The sequence below is a fragment of the Triticum aestivum genome, chromosome 6A, assembly GCF_018294505.1.
Source record: "Triticum aestivum cultivar Chinese Spring chromosome 6A, IWGSC CS RefSeq v2.1, whole genome shotgun sequence".
In the NCBI taxonomy this organism is placed as follows: domain Eukaryota; kingdom Viridiplantae; phylum Streptophyta; class Magnoliopsida; order Poales; family Poaceae; genus Triticum; species Triticum aestivum.
The window spans coordinates 611,541,972-611,565,745 of record NC_057809.1 but is presented as its reverse complement, the minus strand read 5'-3'; the positions used below and the strand labels follow the sequence as shown (position 1 = coordinate 611,565,745).

At 47.0% G+C, this 23,774-nt stretch overlaps 2 protein-coding genes across 4 annotated transcripts; both read left to right on the top strand.

The window, feature by feature from the left end:
• Positions 1 to 1,323: 1,323 nt before the first annotated feature.
• LOC123131366 (FBD-associated F-box protein At3g52670) lies at positions 1,324 to 4,070 on the top strand. 3 transcript variants are annotated; one of them, XM_044551056.1, is made up of 5 exons: positions 1,324 to 1,607; positions 1,734 to 1,866; positions 2,262 to 3,146; positions 3,263 to 3,415; positions 3,510 to 4,070. In XM_044551056.1, exons 2-5 carry the CDS (start codon positions 1,852 to 1,854, stop codon positions 3,882 to 3,884), a joined length of 1,428 nt encoding a protein of 475 aa, XP_044406991.1. In that variant the 5' UTR covers positions 1,324 to 1,607; positions 1,734 to 1,851; the 3' UTR covers positions 3,885 to 4,070. The 3 variants fall into 3 exon arrangements, with proteins under 3 accessions (XP_044406991.1, XP_044406992.1, XP_044406989.1); XM_044551057.1 differs by having other exon boundaries at positions 1,346 to 1,607; positions 1,761 to 1,866; XM_044551054.1 differs by lacking the exon at positions 1,324 to 1,607 and having other exon boundaries at positions 1,628 to 1,866.
• Positions 4,071 to 19,289: 15,219 nt separating this feature from the next.
• Positions 19,290 to 22,840, top strand: LOC123131365 (uncharacterized). The gene is made up of 5 exons (XM_044551053.1): positions 19,290 to 19,444; positions 19,539 to 20,390; positions 20,669 to 21,193; positions 21,288 to 22,010; positions 22,143 to 22,840. The coding sequence occupies exons 1-5, from the start codon at positions 19,409 to 19,411 to the stop codon at positions 22,332 to 22,334; spliced, it is 2,328 nt and encodes a 775-aa protein (XP_044406988.1). The 5' UTR covers positions 19,290 to 19,408; the 3' UTR covers positions 22,335 to 22,840.
• Positions 22,841 to 23,774: the final 934 nt, after the last annotated feature.

Sequence of the window (23,774 nt, the reverse complement as noted above, 5' to 3'; positions counted from 1 at the left end):
AAAAAATTTCCTACGCACACGCAAGATCATGGTGATGCACAGCAACGAGAGGGGAGAGTGTTGTCTACGTACCAACGCAGACCGACTGCGGAAGCGATCACACAACGTAGAGGAAGTAGTCGTACGTCTTCTTCCCGATCCGACCGATCCAAGCACCGTTACTCCGGCACCTCCGAGTTCTTAGCACACGTTCAGCTCGATGACGATCCTCGGGCTCCGATCCAGCAAAGCGTCGAGGAAGAGTTCCGTCAGCACGACGGCGTGGTGACGATCTTGATGTACTACCGACGCAGGGCTTCGCCTAAGCTCTACAACGATATGACCGAGGTGGAATTTGGTGGCAGGGGGCACCGCACACGGCTAAGGAACGATCTCAAGGATCAAGTTGTGTGTCTTGGGGTGCCCCCTGCCCCCGTATATAAAGGTTGGAGGAGGGGAGCCGGCCGGCCAAGGGAGAGGAGGCGCAGGGGAGTCCTACTCCCACCGGGAGTAGGACTCCTCCCCCCAATCCTAATCCTATTAGGACTCCCGGGGGGAAAAGGAGAGAGAAGGGGGGCCGGCCCCTATCCTAGTCCTACTAGGACTTTGGGAAGGGGGGGCGCCGGCCAGCTTGTGGGCTTTCCCTTTTTCTCCTTTTTCCACTAAGGCTCAATAGGCCCATTAGTCTCCCGGGGGGTTCCGGTAACCCTCCCGGTATTCCGATAAAATCCCGATTTCACCCGGAACACTTCCGATGTCCAAACATAGGCTTCCAATATATCAATCTTTACGTCTCGACCATTTCGAGACTCCTCGTCATGTCTGTGATCTCATCCGGGACTCCGAACAACCTTCGGTACATCAAAATGCATAAACTCATAATAACTGTCATCGTAACGTTAAGCGTGCGGACCCTACGGTTCGAGAACAATGTAGACATGACCGAGACACGTCTCCGGTCAATAACCAATAGCGGGACCTGGATGCCCATATTGGCTCCTACATATTCTACGAAGATCTTTATCGGTCAGACCGCATAACAATATACGTTGTTCCCTTTGTCATCGGTATGTTACTTGCCCGAGATTCGATCGTCGGTATCCAATACCTAGTTCAATCTCGTTACCTGCAAGTCTCTTTACTCGTTCCGTAATACATCATCTCACAACTAACACATTAATTGCAGTGCTTGCAAGGCTTATGTGATGTGCATTACCGAGAGGGCCCAGAGATACCTCTCCGACAATCGGAGTGACAAACCCTAATCTCTGATTATCACAAAAAAATCAGAAGACTTTCGACTTTCCTCTGCCTATACGATGGACCGGAGAAAGAAATCATGGCCCAGTAACACTTTGACCCATAACAACCCACGCCCCTGCCCCACCCACGCCCAGCCGGCGGCCGCCCCGTCCCCGCCTCTGCTTGCCTCGCCGCCCTTGCCCGTCGCCGGCCGCCCATCCTCCCAGGAGGCTCCTCAGCACCTGCCTCTCCGTCGCGCCCGCGGCCTGCCCGGCGCTCGGAGCCAGCCGCGCCACCGCCCGTGGCCGCAACCCTGTTGCCCTGCCCCGGCCGCAGCCGCCCACCGCCCGGTCTTCACTCCGGCACTCGTCTCAGTCTGATTTGAGGTACCATTTTCCAGTTCCCCAACCTCTGATTAGTGTGTTTGTAAGACCATATTAATCTATTTCTATGTGGTAATTTGCAATTAGTTACAATCTTTACATGTCATATTTGTTGTCAATTCTTTTGAGGCGGACCATCCTGTTGTCAATTGCTAGCTCTGCCCCTGCCAAGCGGTGGTCTCCCTGGCAGTCACTAGAATTCGCCGGAGGCCAGCAAGTCCCGAGACATCGCAAAAACTCTCCGGTGATGGCGAACATGGTGGTTAGTTCCTCCTCCTGATCCTCTTTCCTTACCTAGGTCCTCTTACAACATCACCCGCCAAAGAAAACTACATGGTGGTGAATAATAGTAAGTAGGAACCATAAGCAGAAGTTCAGAACTCGTGGTATTTCTTTTAGTTTTGGTGGGAATATATAACCAATATTGCATTTTTATGTGGGGAAATATACGAATTATATAATATCGAAACTGCTATACGGATTTTTATACTTACCAATTAGTGTATCGTTGTTGGTGTTGTCACCCTTTGAGCTCTAGCTGGATCATCCTCTCTATAAGCGGCCTTATGTACGTGGAAATGGCAGATTTGTCACAGGCATCTATGATGATGATGCTAACAAGAAATCAACTCTGATTTGTTTCCTTATCAAATGTAGGAGGACAGTCAAGATGATCGGCTCAGCAAGTTGCCTGATGACGTTTTGCTCAACATTGTCGAGCGACTTGGTATCGTTGACGTCGCACGAACCACCGTCCTCTCCAGACGTTGGAAGCACATCCCTGCTATACTCTCGAAAGTTGTTATATTGGCTGGTTCTTTTGAGCCGAAGCACGAAGACTGGAGCAAGTTAACCCCAGATGATATAGTTCAGGCCAACACCACCGTGCTGGAAGCAACCAGGAGCATACTGGAAAGGAGAGCTGGAAGTCTGTACCCCATTCACCTGTTGCGCATGCAATTCTACTTGGGAGATGAGTCCATTTTAATTGGCCAGACTGTTGCCAACGCCATAGCAACACAAAAGGTTGATTCAGCTGAGTTTACAATCTTGACGAAGGTGCGTAAGAAGTGTACCAAGAATGAGCTGCTCATATATGGGAAGCAATTCATGTCATTCTTTGATTCATGTCCAAACGCATTTGGTGGTCTTGCACGCCTCACGCTAGAGAATTTGAGGTTAGGAGAATCAGGCTTCCCCAAGATTTTCAGTATATGCAAGCAACTGGAGTTCCTCTCCCTCTACGAATGTGACATGGGTATTCAGTCTTTGCTGGAAGTGGAACACCCGCAACTCAGTGAACTAGTGATTGTCTGTGGCCGTTTTGAGAGGGTTGATCTGAAGTGGGCACCAAAGCTCACAAAACTGAAATTTAATGTGTTTAGATCTCGGGATGACCCCTTCTGTCTTGGCTATGTCCCACTGCTCCAGACTGTGTCCATCATTAATGTTGCTTTCACTTGGCACAAGATGCTCAAGTTAAGTGAGTTGCTTGGTAACTCTGCCATAAGCAATCTGTCTTTGGACTTCAAAAGCGAAAAGGTTAGTGAAGGTCCTCAATTTTGTCAGCGACGTGTATGTCTTGCTGGCCATGTCGTGGGGAGATTGTAATCATTATTTTTGGTTAACATGATTCTACATTACTACATCTTTTGCAGATTTGGGTCAAACCGGAAGGTCGAAGACAATTGTTACCGGTGTTCCACAAACTCAGGATTGTGAACTGGATTAACATTGCTGAAGAGTGTGATCTGACTTGGACAATGTTCTTACTCCATGGCGCACCCAACCTTAAGGAACTACACATCTTGGTGAACTCTTGTACCGATTCTCCAATTCTCATTTTCGATGTTCAAACTTTGTGTGACCAGTTAGGAATTATTTTTTTGACCTGACCGAATGCAGGTGCGGAATCATCAATGTGAAATGATAACAGGGAAGCGGAGGGAGTTGCCTGTGGTTTGCAAGGAGAAGGACAAGGGACTAGAGTGGGAACCATCTGCATCTGATTTCAAGCACCACAACCTGGCAGAGCTCGGTATCTATGGGAGGTTTCATGCAGCAGACAAACTAGTGCGATTTGCCAGAGATGTCGTGGAAGCAGCTGTGAATCTGGAAAATATAAGACTATACAAGAGTCCAGTGTGTGTTAGGTGCAAGCACATGCTTAAGGAGTGGACATTTGAGGAGACGTCTTGGCTTAGCTACGAATTCAGCAAGGAGATACCCTCGCATGTCCGGATTCACTTTCCGAGTTTGGGGCAAGTCTTCTCAAAATAATGCTGTTGCACTTCAAGCTGCAGTTTAGAGAACCTGTTGTATGATTCTTGGATTAATTGTCACTAGTGAACCTTTTCAATTATGTGTATTTTGAGATGGTAGTGAGTTGAGGAGGATAAGGTGTACTCTTAACATTATTATTTTCAAGTATTTTAACAAATGGATATCGTGGATATTTCTTATTCATGATAAATGCTCGAACTTGGTTTTCATTGTGAAATGAATTGTACTAAGCGGGACACGGCCTCCGCTGTGTTAGTCTTGGCTGCTAAACCAATCAAGCTGTATTTTCTTGTGAAGCAGGCTCCTGAAGAATGCAAACATTGCTTTCCAGTGTAAGTGCTTCAGTTTCAGTGGCTTTTATTTCTTTTTCCGAGGGAATTCAGTTTCAGTGGCTTCAGTTTCTTTTACTTCTACTGTTGACTAATGTCGTTTTCAAAGCAAAAGTACGAGAGGTAGAAGAAGAGGTTTTGGGATGCACAAACTTCTGCGGCTTTTCTGCTCTTTATTCTCTTCTATTTTTGCAGATTACAGAAACTTCATTGACTATGCGCCATCCTCATCCACTCCATTAAGCCTGGGAGCTAAACCTTCTAACTAACAAATCTGCCAACTGACGAAACTGAAGAAAACGACACCTGAAACTGAACCTACAGAACTGAAGTTTCTGAAGCCGCAAAGTTTATTTCCAACATTGATCAGTGGCTTCTTTTGTTTCGACAGGTTCACAGGCTTAAACTGCTTGTTGAATGATACGAATAACTTCAGAATGATAGGAGCACCCCAGCACAAGGCGATCCTGACGTGTAAACATAACTTCGCATGTTTCGTGCTTGTTTGTATCCAGCACCACAAGATGACCATTTTTAATATGTACGATGAACATGTTCTAAATACACCATCAACAATTTTGATGCATGGTACTTTTCTAATACACGATGAACATTTTTAAAACACATGATGGACATTTGGAATACACGAGGACATTTGTAAGACACGATGAGCATATACGATGAAATTTTTTTAAAGCTTGATGAACATTTTTGAAGTACAGATGAAAAATTTGAAGACACGGCGAAGTATTTTTTAAGACACAACGAACATTTTTCAAATACACAATGTGTCGCCTCCCCGCGGCGGCCCGGGAGCCAAAAGGCAGCGCCGGCCAGCAGACCCCACCCCGCTGCCCTCCCCATCGCTGCCGCCCTCGAGCGTTGCCGGGCAAAGCCCGTGCAACGCTGGCGACGACGGGGCCGTTTACCCTCGCCCGGGCTTTGCGGCGCGGGGGCTGCTGGTCTCGGCTGAGGCTCTCTGCTGGCGCGGTGGCGCGGGTCACTGGAGCGGCGAGGTGGTGGGGATGCGTGCGCTAGCGAGGCCGCGGGGACGGCGCTGCGGTGTGCGCAGGCAAGGGCAACTGGCGGCGGTCTGGTTCGGCGCCAACAATGGTGATTCTGGTCAGGGACGCAAGAAGATGCGCGGGCGCTGCAGATCCGGCGAAATGTTGCGCGGATCTGGCGTCTGCCCGGGGTGTCAGCGAGGGTGCCGTGCGCGTGTGGCTCCGGGGCGCAGTCGTCCCCCGGCGCGGATCTGGTGTCCTAGGCCGTGGTTTGGCGGGCGTGGAGGTGATGGCGCTGGGCTGCTGAGATGTGCGGAGGTGCGTCTGCGGAGGCGGGTTGGTGTGGGGCCGGTGCAGGCGCGGGCGTTCGGCTGCTGCAAGAAGGCTGCCGCGGATCTGGGCAAGACAGCGCATGGTGGGCTTCTCTGGCCGATCTGCTGCTCTGGTGTCCGGCGGCCGGGGGAGGTGGCGCGGATCTGGGCGTGGCGGCGCATGGTGACGGCGGCCGGTTCATGAGCGCGGGCGGTGCTGGAGCAGAGAGGCTCCGGCCACGGTTGGATGCGGGGTGCAGGGCCCGATCTGGTCTCTGCAGGCCCGTTGTCGGGGAGGCTTGGTGGTGGCCCGCTCGCTGTGTGTGGGGTGTGCGGTCCAGTGAAGGCACGGGTCGACCTCGGCCTGCTGCGTGGGAGTGGCTGCCTCGGATGAAAGTCTGGCCGATGCTGGCCGGCCGGCGGCAATGGCGCCTGTGGGCGTCGCAATCCTCCTTGGTGGTGTCGTCGGGACTTGCAGCCAGATCTTCCGGATCAAGTACTTCGGGTGAAAACCCAGATCCTGCTGTAGGGTCAGGCGGTGGCGTCGTCTTCAACGTCGTTCCCCTCTTTAGGGCACCGTCTTGAAGATTTTGATCCCTTTGGTGCTTCCTGCGACTGGATGTGCACGGTGGCTTCTGTAGCAAGGATGATGGTGGTGAGCAATGTTGGAGGCGTGGCCTTGGTTGTGGTAGTCGGCTCTTCTTCTCCGGCGTGTCCGTGGGAATGCCTCGACTGTCTGTTGCTGTGAAGTCGAAGCCGCGGTGGGGGGGGGGGGGGGGCGGTATACGATGACACGTGATAGGTGGTTCGTTCGGTGATCCTCCGTGACTCCACCCCTGGCTAGTTTTCTTAGTAGTTCATCGTCAGAGTCGGAGCTGCACTGCCTAGTATGGATCGTATGGAGTATTGTGCTGCAGCTTTTGGGGCTGTTGTTCTCCTTTTTCTTTGATCTTCGGATCCTCTGGTCCTAAAACCTTCATCACCTTATTGTTTTCCATTGCTTCCTGTTATTATCAATGAATGCCAGCGATGCTGGATCTTAAAAAGAAATTCAAGTACACATCGAACCTGTTTTTAAATACAATGAACATTTTTAAAATATATGATGTTTTCTTAAAGCACAATGGTCATTTCTATAATAAACGCTGAAAAAATATACTATGACCTATTTTGATCCGTGGTATTTTTTTAATATGCGATGAGCTTATTTGGAAAACAAGATGAACATTGTCAAAACACTTGATGAATATTTTTAATACAGGATGGACATTTTTAAGACTCAATGAGCATTTAAAAAAACACGACGAATTGTTTTAATACACTATGAAGATTTTCTAGGACACAATCAATATGTTTTATGCCGCAAAAAGTATATTATTTTAATACACGATAAATATTTTATCCACAATGGTCGGAAACAATTTTTTAGCAACAAATCGGCCGGAAGTGGTGTGTTAATTTGTAGTGTGCAAATGCAAACTACCCACTACTCCCTCCGTTCAAAATTACTTGTTAGAAAAATGAATGTATCTATAACTAAAATACATTTAGATACATTCATTTTTTAAATAAATACTTCCGAACTGAGGGAATAAATAAATACTTCCGAACTGAGGGAGTACAAATTAACCAAAATCAACCGGCTCACTCATCGACACCAAGGTAGAACTTCTCAGCAGACTTGTGACGCGCTTTGGCAAGGGCATGCTCGTCCTTTGCAGCGGCGCCTTCTTCTCTAACCACCACCGTGGCTCTATGGCGACGAGCTCGCATCCGCCTCCCGGCACCTCTAGATGTGTAGGAAAAGACTGGCATGGAGCTCATGGAAGCCGGCCTAAGGGCTCCGCCCGCCGTGTTCGCGGGCTTGCTTCGAGCGCCATGGCCCGAAGGTGGGGCCGACTGCAGCTGTCGGCCTCCGCGCCATGATGCGCGAGCTTGCGCGGCGGCGACCCGCCACGTCCGCGAGCAGCGCCGGCCATGGTGGAGAGGAAAAGAAAGAGGAGAAACGACCAAGTTGGGGAGTGCTAGCAACGGCGGGGCGGAGGAGGGATTGCAGCCGACGGGATAGGGATTGCGTCTGGTTCAGTCGGGTTTTACCAGACTGCAATTAGGGTCCCCATAAATTTATGTGTTTTTGTACGAGAAAGTCTTCATGGCTAGCTTCTTAGTCACTCTAAAATGAAGTTGTGGTGAGTTTTTTAAAATTGTCATGTTCATTTTTCCAAAACACTTTTCTTCACTTCATGCAAGAGAGTTTGAGATACTCGAGATATCACACAATACACATGAACTTATCGTTTAAATGTATGTAAACCTTGTTTATCAACTTAAATCGTTAGTATATGACATAAGAAGACTATGTGCGCAGGTTTTTTATTTTTCTGATTTTTATTTAATTTATTATGCTCATTTGAAATCTGGTCAAACATAGCTTTGACTGCTCCAAACCCCTCCCAAACCCCGCTAACCCTAGCGCTGAACAAGGATCATTCATCTAACCCTAGCGGCGATCAAGGGCCGTCGATCTAACCCTTCTAGAAGGAATCTGCAGGGAGGAGGGGGGCGATCCGCGAGATGCAATCTGATTGGCTAGGAGATTGTTTTTTTAACAAATACCGGGCGCGCTGGATGGACCGTTGGGCCGTCTCGTTGTCTGGGCCTGAGACCGCAGTAAATAGCGCGTCTCAGCCTTTCCAGGTCTTGCATGCATGGGATGCGGCGGCGTGGGTTTGCATGCGCGGGAGGCGGCGACGTGCATGCATGCGAGCGAGGCGCGCTAGACGAGTTAGGCTAGCGAGGCGAGCTAGGTGGTTCAGGGCAGTGAGTCAGATGCACCGCCCGGTCAAAGAGCTATGAAGTGATTCAGATGCACGCACGCGCCCCATGCATCGTTTTCGTGCAAAAATTTAAGAGTGCAAAACGTAACGGATACACACACGCGTCCGGATACACACACGCGCTCGGATTTACACACACATCGTTCTCATCCTTTCTCTCTTCCTCTCTCACCCACAAGCCTATAAATGGGGTGCCTCTCTTTCTCTCCCACCCACAAGCCAGATCCGATCCATTCTCTCCAACTTCAAACACCCAAGCGACCGAGCCCTCCCCAAACAAGACCAAGTGAAGATGCAGTTCAACGGGCCGACCTTCAACCGTCCGCCTGTCATGCCGGAGTTGCGCTACCCACCGGGCGTGCTCGTGGAGAGGGAGCTCCGTGTGTGGGCTATTTCAAGGTGGAGGGGTTCCGTCGATCTCACACGTGCCTTCCTCAGAGCCGGCTATGCCCACCTCACACGGGGCTCGCCGAGGATGTTCACCCTCAACGAGGTTCGTGACCGCGGCGACATCCTCCTACTGCTCACGGTCACCTTCACCAACCTGTTTGACGCGCGCGAGCTCCTCTACCAAGTCTTTTGGTGCAGCTGCGAGGCCATCTTTTTCACCGTCTACAACATCTACACCAACTACGAGAGCATCTTCCCCACTCCAGGCCAGATGCACTCCCTTTCCTACGACGAGGAGGAGGAGGTGTGAAGATGAAGACGGTGTTGAAGGGGCGCGCACGGCCAAGGTGGAAGAAGGAGGTCAAGATGAAGTTGTTCAAGCCCGGAGTCAAGATCGTCATGTTTCATTTTTTATTTTGCTGCTTTTCTATGTCTGTCGTGTCATGTTTCGTCATGTGTCCGTGAACTTATTATTGTAATGCCACGGTGTGTTGAATCTTATCGAAGTTATTAGGGTTTATTATGTGTGTTAAAAAATGTCCGTGCCCAAACATATCATTTCTTCCCTAAATTAAGTCATGAAGTTCGAGAACTTGTGGTTTTCATTAATGAAAATCGGAGGGGGTGAGAAGCCCTCTGTTTCATTCAAAAAAATAAAGTCATGAACTAACATGCAAATTTATTCCCTTTAAATCCTAAACCAAGTGCCACTCTAACCCTAAACCAAGTGTCACTCTAACCAAAATCATGTGGCAGTGTAAAAATACGTTTTCAACCTTCCAGCTCTCCAAAATTTCAGTGCAAAACAAAGAAAAACCACTCTCACGCGTGTGCAAACATTCACGGTCTCACTATTTTTTTTGACAAATTTCACAGTCTCACTATGTATACCTTCCTTCCCTGCCCATGTCAAAGTCTTGCCATCTGTCCTAGCGGTTACCAGCGCAGCCATAAACACCACAAACCCATGCGGTCCTGGGTTCGAGTCCCAAGCTGCACCAATTTTTTGTGCATTTTCCACCCTTCATTTTTAGACAAATTATTTTTTTCTCAATGTAATGCCCTTAAAAATGTATTACGGAACGAGTAAAGAGACTTGCCGGTAATGAGATTGAACTAGGTATTGGATACCGACGATCAAATCTCGGGCAAGTAACATACCGATGACAAAGGGAACAACGTATGTTGTTATGCGGTCTGACCGATAAAGATCTTCGTAGAATATGTAGGAGCCAATATGGGCATCCAGGTCCCGCTATTGGTTATTGAACGGAGACGTGTCTCGGTCATGTCTACATTGTTCTCGAACCGTAGGGTCCGCACGCTTAACGTTACGATGACAGTTATTATGAGTTTATGCATTTTGATGTACCGAAGGTTGTTCGAAGTCCCGGATGTGATCATGGACATGACGAGGAGTCTCGAAATGGTCGAGACATAAAGATTGATATATTGGAAGCCTATGTTTGGACATCGGAAGTGTTCCGGGTGAAATCGGGAATTTTACCGGAGTACCGGGAGGTTACCGGAACCCCCCGGGAACCAAATGGGCCTTATTGGGCCTTAGTGGAAAGGTGAAAGGGGCAGCCCAAGGTGGGCTGCGCGCCTCCCCCCTCCCCTAGTCCTATTAGGACTAGGAGAGGTGGCCGGCCCCCTTCTCCCTCTCTCTCTCTCTCTCTCTCTCTCTCGAGGAATCCTATTAGGAATAGGATTGGGGGGGGGAGTCCTACTCCCGGTAGGAGTAGGACTCCTCCTGCGCCCTCCTCCTTTGGCCGGCCAGCCCTCCCCCTGGCAACCTTTATATACGGGGGCAGGGGACACCTCTAGACACACAAGTTGATCATTGAGATCGTTCCTTAGCCGTGTGCGGTGCCCCCTGCCACCAAATTCCACCTCGATCATACCGTTGTAGTGCTTAGGCAAAGCCCTGCGTCGGTAGTACATCAAGATCGTCACCACGCCGTCGTGCTGACGGAACTCTTCCTCGATGCTTTGCTGGATCGGAGCCCGAGGATCGTCATCGAGCTGAACGTGTGCTAAGAACTCGGAGGTGTCGGAGTAACGGTGCTTGGATCGGTCGGATCGGGAAGAAGACGTACGACTACTTCCTCTATGTTGTGTCAACGCTTCCGTTGCGATCTACAAGGGTACGTAGATCAGACTCTCCCCCTCGTTGCTATGCATCACCATGATCTTGCGTGTGCGTAGGAAATTTTTTGAAATTACTACGTTCCCCAACAGTGGTATCAGAGCCTAGGTTTTATGGTTTGATGTTATTTGCACGAGTAGAACACAAGTGAGTTGTGGGCGATACAAGTCATACTGCCTACCAGCATGTCATACTTTGGTTCAACGGTATTGTTGGACGAGACGACCCGGACCAACCTTACGCGTACGCTTACGCGAGACCGGTTCCCTCGACGTGCTTTGCGCATAGATGGCTTGCGGGCGACTGTCTCTCCAACTTTAGTTGAACCGAGTGTGGCTACGTCCGGTCCTTGAGAAGGTTAAAACGGAGTCTATTTGACAAACTATCGTTGTGGTTTTGATGCGTAGGTGAGATGAGTTCTTGCTTAAGCCCGTAGCAGCCACGTAAAACATGCAACAACAAAGTAGAGGACGTCTAACTTGTTTTTGCAGGGCATGATGTGATGTGATATGGTCAAGGCATGATGCTAAATTTTATTGTATGAGATGATCATGTTTTGTAACCAAGTTATCGGCAACTGGCAGGAGCCATATGGTTGTCGCTTTATTGTATGCAATGCAATCGCGATGTAATGCTTTACTTTATTACTAAGCGGTAGTGATAGTCACGGAAGCATAAGATTGGCGAGACGACAACGATGCTACGATGGAAATCAATGTGTCGTGCCGGTGACGATGGTGATCATGACGGTGCTTCGGAGATGGAGATCACAAGCACAAGATGATGATGGCCATATCATATCACTTATATTGATTGCATGTGATGTTTATCCTTTTATGCATCTTATCTTGCTTTGATTGACGGTAGCATTATAAGATGATCTCTCACTAAATTATCAAGAAGTGTTCTCCCTGAGTATGCACCGTTGCCAAAGTTCGTCGTGCCCAGACACCACGTGATGATCGGGTGTGATAAGCTCTACGTCCATCTACAACGGGTGCAAGCCAGTTTTGCACACGCAGAATACTCAGGTTAAACTTGACGAGCCTAGCATATGCAGATATGGCCTCGGAACACAGAGACCAAAAGGTCGAGCGTGAATCATATAGTAGATATGATCAACATAACGATGTTCACCATTGAAAACTACTCCATCTCACGTGATGATCGGTTATGGTTTAGTTGATTTGGATCACGTGATCACTTAGAGGATTAGAGGGATGTCTATCTAAGTGGGAGTTCTTAAGTAATTTGATTAACTGAACTTAAACTTATCATGAACTTAGTACCTGATAGTATCTTGCTTGTTTATGTTGATTGTAGATAGATGGCTCGTGCTGTTGTTCCGTTGAATTTTAATGCGTTCCTTGAGAAAGCAAAGTTGAAAGATGATGGTAGCAATTACACGGACTGGGTCCGTAACCTGAGGATTATCCTCATTGCTGCACAGAAGAATTACGTCCTGGAAGCACCGCTGGGTGCCAGGCCTGCTGCTGGAGCAACACCAGATGTTATGAACGTCTGGCAGAGCAAAGCTGATGACTACTCGATAGTTCAGTGTGCCATGCTTTATGGCTTAGAATCGGGACTTCAATGACGTTTTGAACGTCATGGAGCATATGAGATGTTCCAGGAGTTGAAGTTAATATTTCAAGCAAATGCCCGAATTGAGAGATATGAAGTCTCCAATAAGTTCTATAGCTGCAAGATGGAAGAGAACAGTTCTGTCAGTGAGCATATACTCAAAATGTCTGGGTATAACAATCACTTGATTCAGATGGGAGTTAATCTTCCAGATGATTGCGTCATTGACAGAATTCTCCAATCACTGCCACCAAGCTACAAGAGCTTCGTGATGAACTATAATATGCAAGGGATGAACAAGACTATTCCCGAGCTCTTCGCAATGCTGAAAGCTGCAGAGGTAGAAATCAAGAAGGAGCATCAAGTGTTGATGGTTAACAAAACCACTAGTTTCAAGAAAAAGGGCAAAGGGAAGAAGAAGGGGAACTTCAAGAAGAACGGCAAGCAAGTTGCTGCTCAGGAGAAGAAACCCAAGTCTGGACCTAAGCCTGAAACTGAGTGCTTCTACTACAAGCAGACTGGTCACTGGAAGCGGAACTGCCCAAAGTATTTGGCGGATAAGAAGGATGGCAAGGTGAACAAAGGTATATGTGATATACATGTTATTGATGTGTACCTTACTAGAGCTCGCAGTAGCACCTGGATATTTGATACTGGTTCTGTTGCTAATATTTGCAACTCAAAACAGGGACTATGGAATAAGCGGACACTAGCAAAGGACGAGGTGACGATGCGCGTGGGAAACGGTTCCAAAGTCGATGTGATCGCGGTCGGCACGCTACCTCTACATCTACCTTTGGGATTAATATTAGACCTAAATAATTGTTATTTGGTGCCAGCGTTGAGCATGAACATTATATCTGGATCTTGTTTAATGCGAGACGGTTATTCATTTAAATCAGAGAATAATGGTTGTTCTATTTATATGAGTAATATCTTTTATGGTCATGCACCTTTGAAGAGTGGTCTATTTTTGATGAATCTCGATAGTAGTGATACACATATTCATAATGTTGAAACCAAAAGATGCAGAGTTGATAATGATAGTGCAACTTATTTGTGGCACTGCCGTTTAGGTCATATCGGTGTAAAGCGCATGAAGAAACTCCATACTGATGGGCTTTTGGAACCGCTTGGTTATGAATCACTTGGTACTTGCGAACCGTGCCTCATAGGCAAGATGACTAAAACACCGTTCTCCGGTACTATGGAGAGAGCAACAGATCTGTTGGAAATCATACATACCGATGTATGTGGTCTGATGAATATTGAGGCTCGTGGCGGATATCGTTATTTTCTCACCTTCACAGATGATTTAAGCAGATATGGGTATATCTACTTAATGAACACAAGTCTGAAACATTTGAAAAGTTCAAAGAATTTCAGAGTGAAGTTGAAAATCATCGTAACAAGAAAATAAAGTTTCTACGATCTGATCGTGGAGGAGAATATTTGAGTTACGAGTTTGGTGTACATTTGAAAAATTGTGGAATAGTTTCGCAACTCACGCCACCCAGAACACCACAGCGTAATGGTGTGTCCGAACGTCGTAATCGTACTTTACTAGATATGGTGCGATCTATGATGTCTCTTACTGATTTACCGCTATCATTTTGGGGTTATGCTGTAGAGACGACCGCATTCACGTTAAATAGGGCACCATCAAAATCCGTTGAGACGACGCCTTATGAACTATGGTTTGGCAAGAAACCAAAGTTGTTGTTGCTTAAAGTTTGGGGCTGCGATGCTTATGTGAAAAAGCTTCAACCTGATAAGCTCGAACTCAAAGCGGAGAAATGTGTCTTCATAGGATACCCAAAGGAGACTGTTGGATACACCTTCTATCACAGATCCGAAGGCAAGACATTCGTTGCTAAGAATGGATCATTTCTAGAGAAGGAGTTTCTCTCGAAAGAAGTGAGTGGGAGGAAAGTAGAACTTGACGAGGTAACTGTACCTGCTCCCTTATTGGAAAATAGTACATCACAGAAAACTATTTCTGCGACACCTATACCAATTAGTGAGGAAGCTAATGATGATGATCATGAAACTTCAGGACAAGATACTACTGAACCACGTAGATCAACCAGAGTGAGATCCGCACCAGAGTGGTACGGTAATCCAATTCTGGAAGTCATGCTACTAGATCATGATGAACCTACGAACTATGAAGATGCGATGGTGAGCCCAGATTCCGCAAAGTGGCTTGAAGCCATAAAATCTGAGATGGGATCCATGTATGAGAACAAAGTGTGGACTTTGGTTGACTTGCCCGATGATCGGCAAGCAATTGAGAATAAATGGATCTTCAAGAAAAAGACTGACGCTGACGGTAATATTACTGTCTATAAAGCTCGACTTGTCGCAAAAGGTTTTCGACAAGTTCAAGGGGTTGACTACGATGAGACCTTCTCACCCGTAGCGATGCTTAAGTGTGTCAGAATCATGTTAGCAATTGCCGCATTTTATGATTATGAAATTTGGCAGATGGATGTCAAAACTGCATTCCTGAATGGATTTCTGGAAGAAGAGTTGTATATGATGCAACCAGAAGGTTTTGTCGATCCAAAGGGAGCTAACAAAGTGTGCAAGCTCCAACGATCCATTTATGGACTGGTGCAAGCCTCTCGGAGTTGGAATAAACGCTTTGATAGTATGATCAAAGCATTTGGTTTTATACAGATGTTTGGAGAAGCCTGTATTTACAAGAAAGTGAGTGGGAGCTCTGTAGCATTTCTGATATTATATGTGGATGACATATTGCTGATTGGAAATGATATAGAATTTCTGGATAGCATAAAGGGATACTTGAATAAAAGTTTTTCGATGAAAGACCTCGGGGAAGCTGCTTACATATTAGGCATAAAGATCTATAGAGATAGATCAAGACGCTTAATTGGACTTTCACAAAGCACATACCTTGACAAGATTTTGAAGAAGTTCAAGATGGATCAAGCAAAGAAAGGGTTCTTGCCTGTGTTACAAGGTGTGAAGTTGAGTCAGACTCAATGCCCGACCACTGCAGATGATAGAGAGAAAATGAAAGATGTTCCCTATGCTTCAGCCATAGGCTCTATCATGTATGCAATGCTGTGTACCAGACCTGATGTGTGCCTTGCTATAAGTTTAGCAGGAAGGTACCAAAGTAATCCAAGAGTGGATCACTGGACAGCGGTCAAGAACATCCTGAAATACCTGAAAAGGACTAAGGATATCTTTCTCGTATATGGAGGTGACAAAGAGCTCACCGTAAGAGGTTACGTTGATGCAAGCTTTGACACTGATCTGGACGATTCTAAATCGCAAACCGGATACATGTTTACTTTAAACGGTGGAGCTGTCAGTTGGTGCAGTTCTAAACAAAGCGTCGTAGCGGGATCTACATGTGAAGCGGAGTACATAGCTGCTTCGGAAGCAGCGAACGAAGGAGTCTGGATGAAGGAGTTCATATCCGATCTAGGTGTCATACCTAGTGCATCGGGTCCAATAAAAATCTTTTGTGACAATACTGGTGCAATTGCTTTGGCAAAGGAGTCCAGATTTCACAAAAGGACCAAACACATCAAGAGACGCTTCAATTCCATCCGGGATCTACTCCAGGTGGGAGACATAGAGATTTGCAAGATACGTACGGATCTGAATGTTGCAGACCCGTTGACTAAGCCTCTTCCACGAGCAAAACATGATCAGCACCAAGGCTCCATGGGTGTTAGAATCATTACTGTGTAATCAAGATTATTGACTCTAGTGCAAGTGGGAGACTGAAGGAAATATGCCCTAGAGGCAATAATAAAGTTATTATTTATTTCCTTATATCATGATAAATGTTTATTATTCATGCTAGAATTGTATTAACCGGAAACATAATACATGTGTGAATACATAGACAAACAAAGTGTCACTAGTATGCCTCTACTTGACTAGCTCGTTAATCAAAGATGGTTAAGTTTCCTAACCATGAACAATGTGTTGTTATTTGATTAACGAGGTCACATCATTAGTTGAATGATCTGATTGACATGACCCATTTCATTAGCTTAGCACCCGATTGTTTAGTATGTTGCTATTGCTTTCTTCATGACTTATACATGTTCCTATGACTATGAGATTATGCAACTCCCGTTTGCCGGAGGAACACTTTGGGTGCTACCAAACGTCACAACGTAACTGGGTGATTATAAAGGAGTACTACAGGTGTCTCCAATGGTAGATGTTGGGTTGGCGTATTTTGAGATTAGAATTTGTCACTCCGATTGTCGGAGAGGTATCTCTGGGCCCTCTCGGTAATACACATTATACAAGCCTTGCAAGCATTGCAACTAATGAGTTAGTTGCGGGATGATGTATTACGGAACGAGTAAAGAGACTTGCCGGTAACGAGATTGAACTAGGTATTGGATACCGACGATCAAATCTCGGGCAAGTAACATACCGATGACAAAGGGAACAACGTATGTTGTTATGCGGTCTGACCGATAAAGGTCTTCATAGAATATGTAGGAGCCAATATGGGCATCCAGGTCCCGCTATTGGTTATTGACCGGAGACGTGTCTCGGTCATGTCTACATTGTTCTCGAACCGTAGGGTCCGCACGCTTAACGTTACGATGACAGTTATTATGAGTTTATGCATTTTGATGTACCGAAAGTTGTTTGGAGTCCCGGATGTGATCACGGACATGACGAGGAGTCTCGAAATGGTCGAGACATAAAGATTGATATATTGGAAGCCTATGTTTGGACATCGGAAGTGTTCCGGGTGGAATCGGGAATTTTACCGGAGTACCGGGAGGTTACCGGAACCCCCCGGGAACCAAATGGGCCTTATTGGGCCTTAGTGGAAAGGTGAAAGGGGCAGCCCAAGGTGGGCTGCGCGCCTCCCCCCTCCCCTAGTCCTATTAGGACTAGGAGAGGTGGCCGGCCCCCTTCTCCCTCTCTCTCTCGAGGAATCCTATTAGGAATAGGATTGGGGGGGGGGAGTCCTACTCCCGGTAGGAGTAGGACTCCTCCTGCGCCCTCCTCCTTTGGCCGGCCAGCCCTCCCCCTGGCAACCTTTATATACGGGGGCAGGGGGCACCTCTAAACACACAAGTTGATCATTGAGATCGTTCCTTAGCCGTGTGCGGTGCCCCCTGCCACCAAATTCCACCTCGATCATCCCGTTGTAGTGCTTAGGTGAAGCCCTGCGTCAGTAGTACATCGAGATCGTCACCACGCCGTCGTGCTGACGGAACTCTTCCTCGACGCTTTGCTGGATCGGAGTCCGAGGATCGTCATCGAGCTGAACGTGTGCTAAGAACTCGGAGGTGCCGGAGTAACGGTGCTTGGATCGGTCGGATCGGGAAGAAGACGTACGACTACTTCCTCTATGTTGTGTCAATGCTTCCGTTGCGATCTACAAGGGTACGTAGATCAGACTCTCCCCCTCGTTGCTATGCATCACCATGATCTTGCGTGTGCGTAGGAAATTTTTTTGATATTACTACGTTTCCCAACACTTGGCTCTACGCTCTGAATTTGGCCCAAGAGCAACCTTTTTTTTTACAGAAAGGCAGAGCAGAGAGCTGTATTTCATTAATCAAAAGTTTCTGAATTCCTCATTTTTTCTCTTTTTTTCAACATATTTAATTGTCTGTCACTTCTTCTTTTTTTTCCAACATTTAAACAACTTTGACCAACATTTAAACTAGGTGAATTTCTCATACAATTTCAAGATTATAAATTCCTCCATAATTCATGCCTTTCCATACATTTTCAACATTACAACCAGTGCGATTACGATACCTACAAATGCCCAAAAGTATTTGCAAATGGGTATTGGTAGTGCTTGATCTTCAAGCTTCCTAACCTTCTTCTTCAACATTCTAAGCTCAACAGTTAGCTCTCTGTCAGTGCGTGCTTCGACCTCCATCTCTTCTTCAGGAGCTCGTGCTGCGGCCACTGCGGTTCGTGGCAGCATGCGCAACCATTCTTCATGCTCTTCTTGCAGTTCATTCATGAGAGTCTTGGCCAGAGCATCGACCCAAAGAAAGAAACATGTCACCTGCATGAACACCAAACAGATCAACCCATTGCTCAAAGATCCCGACCACGAAAATGGTGCAATTGCCCCGATTCTTACCCCGTTCTCGTTGCACACGTAGAACAGACGATTCTAGTTCCTCGGTGTGTGAGAAACCCTCTGATCAACGTCCGCCCGGCACCGCACACAGACGAAGATAGGCATGTCCACACGCGCCCGGCTCTGCATCCGCGAGGTGGCGCAGGAGCTTGAGGAAGACATGGAGCTCGGAGCCGAAGGGGGTCTCAACGCCGCCGCGCCCTCCACAGCTAGCTTCCCACCGCCGTGCTCTCTCTCTCTCGCCGTGGTCACCGCCGTGCTCTCTGTCGCCGTGGTCACCGCCGCTGTTGCCTGCTTATATAGCACACCCGCAACGGCTCTCTGCTCAACGGCTCTCTGCTGGGTCCCACAAGCCACGCGTGCAATGGTCTGAATAAAATTGGCCGTCTCTGCCGCCTGGTCCCACCTGTAAGGGCCGAGTCAAAAGGTTGACTTGACGGAGACGACAGACTTTACGGAACGAGTCGGTGCGCACGGACTAGAGGCAAAACTGAACACAATTCGCATCTAAGGACAAAACTGAGTAGATGGACACCACTGAGGACAAAAGGATAATTAACCCCTGTTTTTATATGTTTGCGTCTTGTGAAACAATGCTAAAAAAACCAGGCTGTCTTTACCTAGGTGGAATATATAGGATTTGGAAACCTCCTTATTCAAGCCAGAGGAGGCTGCCATATAAACGTCTGCAATCTTGATCATCGCACCTAGGAAGGAACATACAGGCGATTTCCGCCGCCGCGATGTAAGCCTAGCCGCCATCTGCCACTTCATTGTTCCTTGAGATCAGACCGCCATGAAGCTCAACCGGGTTCGCCGCCACCGCCGTGATGTAAGCCCAGCCCCCGTTGCTTGCTTGTGTTCCTCCTTCTCCAATTCTTGTGCGTGAGTCATCGTTGAATTTATCAATCTATATGTCTATCCAGCTGTTGAAAGTCGACAGGCTAATCAAACTGCCCGACGATGTGCTGCTCAACATCCTGGAGAGGCTCGGCACGCTCGACGCCGTCAGGACCTGCGTCGTCTCCAGGCAAACGCTCAACCTGCCGGCCTTGCTCTCGCAGATCGTCATCGATCTCGGCGACCTTGATCTACACCGCAAGAACCGCGGCGTGGCCGACATGACCGACAAGATCCTCAGCACGAGGTCTCCACAGATCCCCATCCGCAACCTCAAGCTCAGGTTCATCATGAGAGGCGACGACCATCTCAAGATCGGCAGGGCCGTCGCCCTCGCCATGGCCACGCAGAAGATCGACGCGGCCGAGTTCGATATCCTGACCAAGGACATCTATTATAGGCGCTCCGATGCCGATCTTCTCGACTCCGCGAAGCTGTTCAACAACTTTATCGGCGAGTGCGCCGACGCGTTTGCCGGTCTCACGCGGCTGCATCTGCAGAACCTGAGGTTCGGTGAATCGGACATACCCAACATCCTAGCCACCTGCAAGCGGCTGGAGTCGTTGTGTTTGCTCCATTGTGACGCGCGGAAACTTCCGGTGCTGCACGTAGAGCATGCCAGACTCGTTGAGCTTATCTTCGCCTATGCAAAGTTCTCAACAGTGGAGCTCGGCTGCCTGCCGGAGCTTCGACGGATGACCTTGCATAGATGGATATTTGATAACCTAGACAATCCCTTGATTTTGGGCTATGCCCCTCAGCTCTCCAAGCTAACTCTGGCGCATGCGTTCATTATAAACAGGACCCTCAAGCTGAGCCAGCTGCTTGTTAATGTCCCTTCAATAAGTGACCTGCACCTCGATTTTCAAAGTGAAAAGGTAATCATCTTTGTCTCGTTTTGTCTCTCTATATATATGATGGTAAATTACCTTAATTAGAAGCATTTATTATCACAAAGTGGATAGTCCACTGAAAGCATGAGTCCAAGTGTACGTGAGCCGGATATAAGTTCACTTCTGATCCAACATATTTTTTGTGTGGCTAGGTCCATTATATACATGCATATGAAATATACGTTGTCTGATTGTTATATGTCTACGGTAGTAACTTATGCATCACTTGATGTAATTTACAAGTGTTGTATTATCTCTCCCAGGTTTGGGTTCTACCAGAATGCCCTAAAGTGCTTGCACCTGTGCTCGGCAAACTACGGCGCGTGAATCTTAACAATCTTCCTGAGGAATGTGACATCGCTTGGACAATGTTCCTTCTTGAAGCTGCGCCATCCTTAGAGGAGCTTTGCATCACAGTATGGGATCATAAATGCCAATTGGAGTCGCAAAAAAGTTACTCCCAGAAAACCGATGTGAACTGGGAGCCATCTAATCCCGGTTTCAAGGACAATAATCTTTCCAGACTAACTATCTATGGCTTCCAACCCAACGACAACTTCATGGGATACGTCAGGCGCGTCACTGAAGCTGCGGAGAACATCAAGGAGGTATCTCTATACGACAGGAAGGTGTGCAAGCACTGCGTTGACAAGTTCCCTCATCTCGGGGTTCGTCCTTGGAGTTGTCCACAGACCAGCGAGGAGGTGGATTCATTCAGACTGGAGATCGCAGAGGTGATCAAGGGGAGGGCGATGGCGGTGGCTTCCACTCATAAGGTCGGCCATGATGTAAGTCTCCTGTTTTGTATTGCTATTTTTCTTTTGATCTAACTCAATACATGATCTATCAACCATGACTAATTTCCCTCCTGGAGAATTGCAGTTAAAGAAAGCATCTGACAACGAACACATACCAAGCAAGCTGCCCAATGGCAACATTGTCGAGAGGGTGGGTACGCTTGATCGTGTAAGAACCTGCATCCTCTCGAGGCAAATGCATAAACTGCCTCGGCTCGCTGATTCTCCACGATATTATCCCCCACTATTTCTTTCGAATCAATTGCGTCATGGCCGACGTGATAGACAAGGTCTTGAGCACGTGATTTCCGCAGATTACCATTCGCAAGCTAGAGCTCAAGTTTTCTTGGGTCCCTCTCGTTGTCACTCCATTGTTATATCAGCCGGCCTCGCCATGGTGACCCAGAAACTAGATGCAACCGAGTTTGAGATCTTGATGCCAAGGGATACCTATCATTGCACCGAGGTGTATCCCCTGGTCTTTGTTAAGCAGTTCGATAATTTTCTTCGTCATTGTGCAAATGCTTTTGATGGCCTCAGAAGACCGCAACTGCAAAATCTGAGGTTTGGTGAACTGGACATACAGAACATTCTAAGCACCTGCAAGCGGCTCGAGTCATTGTGTTTCTTTGAGTGCGACGTGGGGATCCATTCAACATTGCATGTAGAACACACTCGACTCCTTGAGCTTGTTATCTCCTATGGGGAATTCAAAACAATGGAGCTTCACCATCTACCAAAGCTCCAACAGATGACCTACAATGTTCCCTCCATAAGCGATTTGTACCAGGAATATTGGAGTGAAAAGGTACCCACCCAAATCATCTCTATTCAATTCTCATTGTATAGTTGTGATATGCAACTGTAGTAACTTATGTGTCACTTGAGATGTAATTTGTGAACAACTTGGATTCATTATTAATTTCTTTATCTCTCCCAGATTTGGGTTCAACGGGAATGCCCGAAAGTGCTTACTCGTGTGCTTGCCAAACTACGGTTTATGAATTTGGATAATCTTCCTGAAGAATGTGATATTGCTTGTACAATGTTCCTTCTTGAGGCTGCAACATCTCTAGAAGAGCTTTGCATTACGGTATGCGATCATAAGTGCCAAAGGAAGTCGCAAAAATAATACACCAATAAAATGGATGTGAAGTGGGAGCCATCTACTCTTGATTTCAAGCATAAGAATCTGGCCAGACTAACTATCTACGGCTTCCAGCCCAACGACAACTTCATGGGATACGTCAAGCTTGTCATTCAAGTTGTGGTGAACCGTGAACATCAAGGAGGCATTTCTGCATGACAAGAAGGTGTGCAATGTCTGCGGTGAAAGTTTCCTCATCTCAAGGTTCCTCCTCCGAGTTACCGTCTATGGACAAGCGAGGAGGTGGATTAGTTGAGGAAGAAGATCATAGAGGCGAAGGAGAAAGTGGACTCATGTCATAGAGGTGATCAACGCGAAGGCGAGGGTGATGGCGATGGCCACCGCTCATAATGTCAAGGTCCATATAAATCAATAACCATTCATGGCATCTCTGTGGTTTAGTTGTTCCCGGACTCCAGAGCTTATACTAGTAGCTATTGCGCATGTTGTTTTCCTCTTAACTGTTTCTTACTTGACCACATCGTATGAAATGTACATCGGCTACCCGCTTGTTGGGCAAATTTATATATGTGTGTTCTCTTCTCTGTTGTGGTCTAGAGTCTATATTTTATTTAGAGCCACACCCTGGCAGTTACTGACCCCAATAACCGGCGAGGTCGACACCGAGGAACTCGCCTGCTGGCGCCGGCGACCGTCTGGGGCACCATCAGCATCGATCTCGATCTGCACCTCATGTATTATGAAGAGAAGCGTAGTTAATTTGATTCAGGACAGGTTGTTCTGACTACAAGATCAATCTCTCGTGATACATGTTGTTGACTTCTTGGTACGGACGAAAGAAAATTGAGTGCTTGCTCATTTGGGCCACACGCATGCACGGAAAGAATCCCTACAGATGTGAAAACATTTTTTTAAATGTGAGAACATTTTTCAAATTCGTTAACATTTTTGAAATCAAGGGAACTTCTTTTGAAACCGGTGAAAATTTTAAAATTTAGGGAAATTCTAAAAAACTTCGCAAACATTTTTTAACTTTTTAAATTTTGCTAATAATTTTTTGAATTCATAATCTTTTATTAATTCATGAACATTTTTTTATATTGTTTTTCAAAATTTGCAAAAGTTTATTTTATTTTTTCAAGAACAATCCATTTACTTTATACAGTTCTCCTCCTTTTTTGTTTTTTTCTTCGATCCTCTGGTTGGCCAGATGCCCAACAAAGCCGTGCACATTTGGTGTTCTTTGGACAAGTTAGACTGCCCTAAAAAAACAAGTTGCATGTTGAATAGGATCATGTGGTCGGGTCATAGCTCTCTTCGTCTACACCATTCGGTCTAAAGTGGTGGATTTGCAATGGAATACCGACATCGTGCTAGCGGTGGGGAAGAGCCAGAAAGGAAATATTAGGCGTTGGAGATCCAAGCCAACATGAGCACCTGTTGGATCAGTAGATCTAACCCAAG